Source organism: Cynara cardunculus (assembly GCF_001531365.2).
Source record: "Cynara cardunculus var. scolymus isolate 2C chromosome LG 2, CcrdV1, whole genome shotgun sequence".
NCBI classification, from domain to species: Eukaryota; Viridiplantae; Streptophyta; class Magnoliopsida; order Asterales; family Asteraceae; genus Cynara; species Cynara cardunculus.
In genome coordinates this window covers 10,192,101-10,203,117 of record NC_037529.1, presented here as the reverse complement: position 1 = coordinate 10,203,117, position 11,017 = coordinate 10,192,101, and the positions used below count along the sequence as shown (strand labels likewise).

The window sequence follows — 11,017 nt, the reverse complement described above, 5'->3', positions numbered from 1 at the left end:
CCACTTTTTTATACTTAAAACTTCACAGTAAAACACTGTGAAAGTAACCTTCATTGTGTTTTTGCTGTGAATGTTCGGTTTTTTTTATCTCCACAGTGTTTTACTGTAAAGTTTCAAATGTAAAAAAGTGGTCTCACAGGTCTCACGAAAACATGTAAGTCTTACGTGAACACAACCCTATATATTTATAATATATATATATATATATAGAGAGAGAGAGAGAGAGAGAGAGAGAGAGAGAGAGAGAGAAAGACTTGAGATCACGTGAGACCAACTTGTTTATGTGAGACATCATTTTTACATTTGAATCTTTACAATACAACACTGTGAAAAATTAATGTAATTCGTCATTGAACTTCACAACAAAACACCTTTTTACACTTGAATAGTTATTGTTGTTATTGCCGTCGATTTCTCGATCTCATTACTCCCTCCTAATTTATGTGTATTTTGGGATATGTTCCATGTATATTTCATGTACATTCTTGGTTTACTATATTTATGGATATAAGGTGTTTGAAGAAACAAGTGTTCTATTGATTGTATTTGGGTTTTTTGTAATCCTTCAACTACATACTATGACACTGAAGTAGCAATTTAATGATTCACTGTGATTGTTTCTTGATCAATTTTAAGGATCATTATTATTGTTGGTCGATCAATTACACCACCAACTTTAAGGAAAAACAAAAATCAAACAATAAAAAATAATATGATCATTCTTAACACTCAGACAATTTTTTTAGCACAACATACAAAGATCAGTCTAACTTAATCCATACAGGCAACTTAACTAATATGTTCGATGAAAAAACAAGCAAACAACTCGTAAGTATGCAAACTTTTTGAAATACGAGCATTCAAAGAGAAAATCCATTATGTGGAATTATTACAATCACACAAATTAATTAAGCAAATCACCCTCAGTTACACCTGACTCTTCAAAAAATTAAGTTATAATTCCAAATTCTATAACAATAAAACCAAAAGAAATGAGAAGAATCAGACATTCGAAATGCTTTTGATCGAAGATTTGAAACAAAAGTCTTGGACTCCTTTTATATACATGAACCCACTTTACCTTTTGTTATTCCACCTATTTGGTATACACTTTCAATCATAAATCCTCAACAAAACCTAACTCTTAATACGTTGATAATTTGTACTTACTGTTTTTTTTTTAATGTTGCACTCCTGAAATGTTAGAACTTTATATAAATGCTTTATAGAATGTAACAAATAATAGCATGACACATGGCAATTATGAGGATTATAAATCATGAAAAACGACTTATTTTTATACAGATAACTATCGTCTATATTATAAACATTTGACAAAAACTCTTAAAAACTTTTTTTATACATGAAGTACTATTATTGATGCATATTATTTAAAATTCAATATTACAAGTAAATTGTATGTAAATACAACTTATTGGAGCTTCATGCTTGAATTCGTGTAACTAATTACAGATAAATATAATCAGATAGAGGATAAACATCTCATTTTGAATATAAAAAATATATAATATAATTAGAATAATTATTGAATTCTAACAAAATAGTTAATTATTATATTTATAAAGTTATATTATTAAACAAAAAAGTAAATAACTTCGTTATTAAACTTAAATCAAATTATAATAAATTTTTTTTTAATTAAAAACATTACACAAAAAAAAAGAAATTTTAAATAGTTAGTTATGTACTAATATCAATATATTTTTTTTTCAAATTTTTATGATATCTGTATATTTATATATCTTATTCAAAAGTAAAAACATTATCATTTTTCTAAAACCATATAACATCAACTGAGACAAAAAAAAAATGAAACATTAAAATTAAAATATATTTTACTGTAATGCGTGAATACCCTTCTAGTTTTTATAATTTAAACTAAAAAAACGTAAATTTAAAATCAACTTTTTGTATGTTGCCAGAACGAGCATAAAGTTTGGAGATCTTCCCCTTGACGTGGAGTTTGCGCAAACAGTTTGACTTTCATTTGACTTCTTTTTTACCTTCAACTTTTTTACTTTGACTTTCAATAATTCTTCATTTTGGAAAAAAAAACTTAGTAATTATTTTAAATTAAATTATTTCTTTAAATATTAAATTACGGTCATATTACTTATTAAAAAAAGTGACATAGAAGTGTGAAAAGAGAATTGGATTAGAAGAAAAAAGAAGTATTTTAGAGCTCAAATTCCAAGATTTTAATTTCTTGAAATAATTTATTACAATTATTTAATTTAATTAATTTCAAAACATTATTATAATAAGTATGTATTAAATGTGCATTGATGTGGGGATGTTTTCCTATTGGCTACTTCCGATTTGAAAAGTCAACAATAGGAAATGAGTGATTACAAGTTTCTGCAATCTAAATTAATTCAAATTATACTTTAAATATATTGATATCCATTTATACAAATACTATTTTTGGATGCAAATTAAATCAAACTTTTATTACTATTTATTTCACTCTTCCAATATATCTTTAATGATTTTTATAAATTACCAACTAAATATACATAATTTTCTGTTTCAATTTTGTAATTTATTTTTAATAAAATATAAAATAATGAATTTACATAAACGAAAAATATTAAAATAATTAATTTTTAATGCTGTTTTATTTTTCTGGGAATTAAAGGATTCATAGATGCAAAATTTATTTCCATACAGACTGTCGTTTTCATTTCTCTCTCTGTCTAACTCTTTGACTTGCAGACTCTCCATCAACCCATCCATCCAAGTACTCTCTTCAAAAACCGTTTTATGGTTCTTCGATTTATATGATTTGAGACATGGGATTTCTTCACATCATATGATTTCACTGCAAAGTTTCAATCTTTCAAAGTTTCCTCGCCAAATGGATCGGAAAATCCTTCTTTCACCTTACGACAGGCCTTATTACTTCACTCAGCCACCACCTCCGCCGCCGTCGCCACCGCCACCGCTGTTTCCAGCGATGGCCAGTACCACTTCAAGCTTAAACAACAAGGTGAGTCCAAGTGTTCTGCTAATCATCATCATCCTTGCCATCATTTTCTTCATCTCTGGGTTGCTTCATCTTCTTGTTAGATTTCTTGTGAAACCATCTACCAGAGACCCTGATGAATTTGACAATGTGACTGCTCTTCAAGGCCAGTTACAACAGCTCTTCACCCTCCATGATTCCGGTGTTGACCAGTCTTTCATCGACGCACTTCCTGTTTTCACTTACAAATCAATAATCGGTGTCAAGAACCCTTTTGATTGTGCTGTTTGTTTGTGTGAATTTGAAGGGGATGATAAACTTAGATTATTGCCTAAATGTAGCCATGCTTTTCATATGGACTGTATTGATACATGGCTTTTGTCTCACTCCACTTGCCCTCTTTGTAGAGCCAATTTGCTTTCTGATTACTCTCCAAACTCTTGTTCACCATTTGTGCTTGTTCTTGAATCTGGGAGTGTTGAGAGTTCTAGAGAGATCGTGGCTGACCCTACAATTCAAAGGGTCAATTCCCATTTGAGTAGTGTTGATGGTGAAGAATCCGAATTCCATCTTTCGACTAATTCAGTTGAAAATGAGGGAAAGGAAGAGGAGAATAAGGAGAAAGTGGTTACAGTTAAGCTTGGGAAATTCAAGAATGTGGATGTTGATGGTGGTGGATGGGAAGATGGTGGTGAGAAGAGTAATATTGATGGTAGGAGGTGCTTTTCCATGGGATCTTTTGAGTATGTGATGGATGACAACTCATCATTACAAGTATCAATTAGGCCCCAAATCAAGAAACAAGCTTACAAGAAGTCAAATCTACCAATCACTCCTGGTCACCGGCCGGCAATGTCGGAATGTGGTGGTGATTCAAGACGAGATTTCAAAGGAATTGAAGCGTATAGAAGCATAAGTGGCGGCAATGGTGGTGGTTCGATCAGGAGGGAGAGCTTTTCAGTGTCCAAGATTTGGCTTAGAGGGAAGAAAGAGAAGCCTAATTCGAACACAGCAGCCACCATTGATGAGCAGCCATCATCAACGGGGACTTTCTCGCTACAGTTTTTGCTTCGTCAGAATGTCGCCGGAGATGAGTTGAAGGTGTCCGAGGTGGGTTGTGATGATCAAGAAACACAGAGTTGTCACAGTGGTGATCCACCACCAACAGCTGCAGCAAATCCACCATCTTTTGCAAAGAGGACTCTGCTTTGGCTTATGGGCAGGCAGAAAAACAACGTGGTTCATTCATCTTCGTCCACAAATGTTTGAAATTTTTTGTCCCCAAATTTGTTGCTATTTCTCTCTCGTAGGTGTTTTCTTACATTTGGGGATGATTTGATTCTTTACGAGTACAAAGGATTTCGAGATTGATCAAATTAAAGAAACCTCAAAACCAAATGCACCCATTTTTATGATTAGTTTCTTTTGGTATATTATTTGGTTCAATCTTGGTTGTCGGCAATATTATGTTATAGAGATGAACGATTTAGTGATTAGTTTAAATGTTGTTTTCCTTAAAAAGACCGTCGGAGTGGTTTGTTTATAACGATAAAAGACACGAATCCATGAATACTTGATAACCCACATGGCTAATTAGACCGGCTGACGGAGGCCTCTTGGTTCGTTAATTGGTGTGCACATGACTATGATGAATGTTTGGTCAAAGCGATTTTGTTTTTCAAAAAGTTAGTTAGCTTCATTTGAATATTCGGGCATTTTTAGGTGGTTATGTAGGTTTGAGCTTGAATTTTGTGACATATTTGATCACGACTCCAACTTGAGGAGAAAAGATGATTTTGAGACCATGTGAGTCGTTATCTGTTTGCTTTTTGGATCCACGTTAACAAAAATATTAACAGAACACATAACAAATCGTGCATGGCATAACTCGATTAAAACTATGTGAAGAGAAAGGAAAACCTCCAATGGTTTTACGGGATTCGAATCGATAATCGATCGGAAAACAAACCCATATTTGAGGAAAAAATAGGGATATATTTTGGGAAAGGAATGGTAAAACTAAGAATGACGTAAACAACATTAACTGCAGTCACGGGCAGTTGCTTGTTGCCCCATCTCACCTTTGTATGGTCCACCACCCCATTTGTCACATTGCCTTTTATAATTTTATTAAACTAATAACTCATTTATATCTTCAAAATAGGTTACAAGGTCTATTTTCTTTTAAGTTTTTATAAGTATTACAGTGTCGTAATTTTTATTATGATTTTAAGTTATTCGAACTTGAGTTTGACTCGACATATTAACGAGTTCAGTTGAGCTACCTAACACTTGACTTGAAAAACTAGTGAGATACATGATTTTTTAGTTTTATAATATAATTAGTTTTATAATATAATTTGTAAATATGACGTAAAAGTTTATTATTAAACTTACCAATAAAAAGAAAAATGTCGTATATTTTTAGATATCTAAACAAAATTGTATATTTTTAGATATCTAAACAAAATTGTATATTTTTTAATTATAAAAATGAATCAATTTTTTATCAGTTAAAACCATAATTAAAAAAGACAAAAAAACTATAAAAATGTTGGTGAAGTTATTTCATATTGGAAGAGAGTTGGTAACAAGTGTTGGCTATCAAGTTCAGGTCAAGTATACCAATACTATAGCTCGACTTGCATCATTTATGTCCTAGTCAAGTTGTCAGTTTATAGAAGTGCGGAAGAAGCACATTTAGATTAGTAATCTTTCATTGAGCTATCCTGGTTCCATTTTGTTTTCTTTAGTGGTTTCAGACGAATCAATTTGCGGTGGTGTAGGTTTGAGGATTATGAATTAGTTTTTATTTCTTAGTATGTAGTTTCTTGGTTGTACTTAGCCGGGCTAGTCCAAGAGTTTTGTATTTTCTGAACGAAGAGTCAAAAAAATGCTCCTGGTCCAATGAACCAAGAAGACACAAGATTTTAAGGGGTTTGGAACCTAGTCAAGCTAGACGGCTCATTCTCATGATGATTATTACTGGAAAAAAAAGTTGCAACGGAAAGACATAAACCAAAACCTCGAACAACAAAACAAAGATAAGATCACCAAACCACAAGGGTGGTGCTTGATTAGTTTTAGCTTGGGCTCCAAAAGTCAAAAGTGCTTGGAGGTCCCAGATTCAAATCCAAGGAGGAATAAAAATCCACTTATGGCCACAGAGGTTCAAATGTGATGACTTTGGACTACCTAAGCAGGTGGTCGTCCTGGGATTAGTCGGCTCGCATAGCGGGTTGAATATCCAGGCTAATAAAAAAAGAAGAAGATAAGATCACCTAAAACCGTGTCTTCATGCATTTCGTGAAGCAAATTCTTCAATTAATCTATTATAGTCAACTTTTGCTAAAATTTTACTGTTAATGCTTAAATTGCTAACCCATTAAGCCTCTCTTGACTCATGGCAGTCCACAAATATAACTTCAATAACTTTAATTTTGAAAAACTTATTTCGAACGGATGCTACCATGACTGGTATGATTAACAAAATCTTATAGACAAACAACACCTGTGAGAACATATGCATCTTCCTTACAAACTCCATAACTTGAATAAACGTCCAAGGCTTTTCTTTCCCGTAAGATTCATATCGTATCATGCCCTGCAAAATTTGTAACTCCGTATAAAGATATTTCCCATCAATACCAACATCATCACCATGTGTCAAAGCAATCTCAAGATTCAAACAACACTTCTTTAATTCATCATCTTTCAATTTAACCAACTTTGATGCATCAATGAAGAACCCAAATATAGACTCAAAATGTTTCATCTATTCAAATCTACTTCTTAACTGAGAAAGTGCCATACCCACTAAAACTAGAAAGTAATCAATTCTAAATGATTTTTGGGCAAATTGTTGTTTTCTTTTACTATTTAGGATCCCATCAAATTGTTTTTTTATTACAAGCATAACGTTTTACCTGAAATTCTAGTTCAACTCCAACGTTTTTTGCAATTTCTTTAGCTTCAATGATAGCTAAGTCAAACCCATTGTCCCTGTACTTTTCAAAATAAATAACCAATCCTTAATTTTTTTACCAAAATATCTAGAAGCTTATCTTTTAACTTTAACTTTTTACTAACCAAATTGATTCTATCTAAAATTTCATGCCATATAACCAAACTCAAAATGTATTCAAAAGTTGAAAGCTCATCATTCATCAAAGATTTAGCATCTCTACACACTTTTTCCTCTTCATATACACTGGCTAATTTTATCAAAATATTTTTTATTTGGCCAAGTTGAGTTTTTATTGCTTTAACAACATGGCTTTCCTAACTAGTAGGACATCTAGAGTAAAAGATAATGTATGGAATGTGTTTGACTATCGATTCATTAGTAAAAAAACCCTCTCCGACTTTTGAATTGTCGAAGCAAGAACTTTATGACTTCAAAGTCAAATCACCAAGATATTCAAGTAAAACACTCCACCGCTTTGTAGAATTAGAGAATAAAGTATAAGTTGTTTGACATGTACCAAAAAAAAGTTTTTGTTTAATGACAAGAGTTTGCCATATCACACAAAACCAGATTAAGAAAATGACATCCACATGGCATATAAAAAGCTCTAGGGTTTATATCAAGCAACATTTTTTGAACCCCTTGATGTTTTTCTTTCAAATTAGCCCCATTATCATACTCTTGTCCCCATACACAACTAATATCTAAATCAAGGGTTTTCAAAACATCTTGTAGCACATCAAAAAGACCCTTACTAGATGCATCTTCTGCTACCAAAAACTCAGAATAGAACTCTTCTACTTTGATTGGAACACTCGACACATCTTATAATCAAAGTCATATGTTCTTTACGACTTGCATCAGTAGTGCAATCAAGAATGGCTGAAAAGTACTTTGACTCCTTGATTGTTGCAATAACTGCACTCTTCACATTGAATGCCAACATTTCAATCAACTAATTCTGAATTTTATGACTAAGATAATGATGATGAGTTTCTTTTTCTTCACTAAAATGAAAATGATGTTGCATGACAGGATCAAAAAAAGCAATTATCAGAGGAATTCCTAAAAAATTACCATTAGACTCTTCATAAAGTTTTTCATTTTTCCACGAAAAGCCAAATTATATCTTACCAAACATTTAACAACAAAAATTATTCGAATTAATTGTTTCTAATGAGCGGTATATTTCTTGATTAACTCTTGCAAGTCATTGCCAATTATTTGATTCTTATCCAACCTCATTTTTAAATCAGACCATGTTGTTAAACTAATCCAATGTTCATAACTATTTTCATGGAATGGTAATGCATAACTAATATGTTTCCAATTATTATGTCCTTCACTTACAAAATGACTTTTTGGTTAACGTCTTTTAAATAATTTGCAATAAAAGTAAAAAACTTTATCCAAATTTTTGGAGTAAACCACCCATTTTCAATCATAACATTCACCATCTCGTAGCTTACAAATATAATGGTACAAGAAAAAAAAAATGCTATTTTGATCATATTTTGGAAAAACGATGTTAGTTTCTCTGACATGCCCTTTTTCTTTAAGCAAATCTTTCATTTGTTAATTTAAATATTCTCATTGATTACTGCTTAATATCTCTAACCAAACACCCCCTCAAACCTTATATGTATTCCTGCAAATTGAAACGCCACTCAGAATTTGAAGAAAATGATATGTTTTAATATATGTAACTTGAAGTTGGTACAAAATCAATACCAATATGTACCAATAGAAAAAAGTTGGTATCAAGTGTAGTTGGTTGGTAACAATATAAAATTTTATGTATTAATTGTAATTAGTTGGTACACAGTATTAGAAAAAAAACTTGGTACTGTACCAATTCCAACTCTGGTGGTAACGGTTCTCATAATATTTTCCAACCCAACTCTACTCTTTCGATGTTAAGGAAAGCTGATTTGAATAATATTTTTTAAAAGAAAAAGAATTATGTTAATCAAAATTCATCGACCCGTCATTAATCAAATATGTTCATCAAAATCACCATGGATGTCACAGTTAACGTCTGATGCGTGCGTTTTTAACATAGATGCCAAGTCGAACTTTTTTCATCCAAGTACGAAGATATCGAATGCATTTTTTACTCTAATATTGTAACTTTAACTATTTTATTCGAACATTTTAATATTTTCAAGTTTTATTAATTTGCAATTAAAAACCCTAAACATTACTTGAAAACTCAAAAAGTCACCATAAATTAGAATACAATGACAAGTTTTCATCTCTGTAACTTGAAATTGGTAGAAAACCAATACCAACATTATCAACCAAAAAAAGTTAGTACCAAGTACGGTTGATTGGTATACTGTATAAGATTGTGCGTACCAATTAAATTGGTTGGTACACAATATTGAAAGAACACTTGATAGCGTACCATATCCAACCCTACTGTACATATATTTATATTTTCTTATATTTTATTTGATATTTCTTCCAACACTGCTTGTTTTTTCTGATTAAATTTTACGATAGACCTAACTAGATATGAATAACTCCAAATTCATAATAAAAGTCGTTGCCTACATTGTCGCTTTCAATAAAATATGACATATGACAAACAACGTTAATCATAAAATACAACATACCAATTAATACCATAGCTACTAGCCAGGATATTTAGTACTATTGTATATTTTTAACATTTAATACTTTGTTCCTATAAAAACATTTTCACATAAAGTGAATATTTTAGGCCACTTATTATTGATATATTCCGAAGTGGAAAAATAACCAAACAAGAGAGAACAAAACCGATAAAATAACTGTTAAATCACGTGTGATTTTATACTAACAGCCAACGTAAGGGTGTGTGGTCAATATGGCCCGTGACCTCAGGTCGCAACCAAAGCCGCATGAATCATATGTGATCCGATCATTTTCTTATTATCTTATTTAGTTACTGTTCTCGTATGAGCCGACTCTATTACAACTTATATATGTCGTTTGTGAACTCGAACACGATTTCCTCAGACATAGAACAATCATAAATGTTAATTAACATGACATGTTTAAGTTATATGTAAGTGTTTAGATTAGAGTTGTAAAAGAATCGAAAGAATACAAACATAGACTTGTTCGTGTTTCGTTCGTTTAAATGAATACGAATGATAAACGAACATAATTTTTTTGTGTTAATATTGGTTTGTTAGGAAAATGTGTTTATTCGTGTTTATTATGTTTGTTCATTAGTATGCTAAACGAACGTAAATGAACGAATACAAGTGACCGTAAACGAAGGAACATAAATATACAAAAAACAACCACCATTTCTATCATTTCATTCCTAAAAAATAACATAACAAAATGAACAACGAGTAAATAGGAGAGATAGAAAAGAATTCTAGAAATTAATTTAATTAACCATTTTACATATCAATGTCATAAAATATATAAATATATTTATACATATAAACAAACATGAATAAAAATGAACGAGCATTCATGAACGAATGAGACCGTTGTTCATGTTCGTTCATTTATTAAATAAACGAATATACACAAACTTTTCGTCGAACGATTCACAAATGATTCGTTGAACATTCGGTTCTTTTATAGTTTTACGGCCCTAGTTTAGATTAGAAACTGTCATGAATAATATTTAAAAAAAAAGTGAAATACAATTTTGTGATTTCTCATTAACATATTTTAGTAGTCTATTCATTTGTTGAGTAGGGGTAGGTTTCGTAGCACGCCATATATGACATATTCATAAGGAATATGGGCATGTTATTAATATCTATTGTAACATATTCATCATGAATGTGTAATCCATGATGAATAACACGTCCATATTTATCATGAATATGTGATTCATGATGAATAACACCTCTATATTCATCATGAATTGTTGGCAGTTCCTAGGTTACTAATCAATTTTTGGTTCCCAACGAAACTTCCCTCTTGTTTCGTAATACAAAAATATAAATTTAAACTTAAGAATTACATGTTATCTATATCCATTCTAACAAATATATATAGTACAAAATCTTATTCATATGATTCTAAAATCCCAAAAAACAACATATACAACG

General features: G+C 31.1%; 1 protein-coding gene across 1 annotated transcript; it reads left to right on the top strand.

The window, feature by feature from the left end:
• The first annotated feature begins 2,875 nt into the window (after positions 1-2,875).
• Positions 2,876-4,403, top strand: LOC112507561 (RING-H2 finger protein ATL13-like). The gene has a single exon (XM_025112201.1). The coding sequence runs from the start codon at positions 2,879-2,881 to the stop codon at positions 4,253-4,255; it is 1,377 nt and encodes a 458-aa protein (XP_024967969.1). The 5' UTR covers positions 2,876-2,878; the 3' UTR covers positions 4,256-4,403.
• Positions 4,404-11,017: the final 6,614 nt, after the last annotated feature.

What these genes read in the sequence shown, in the direction of transcription:
- LOC112507561 (XM_025112201.1), top strand. Translation starts at nt 2,879, where the DNA reads ATGGATCGGAAAATCCTTCTTTCACCTTACGACAGGCCTTATTACTTC.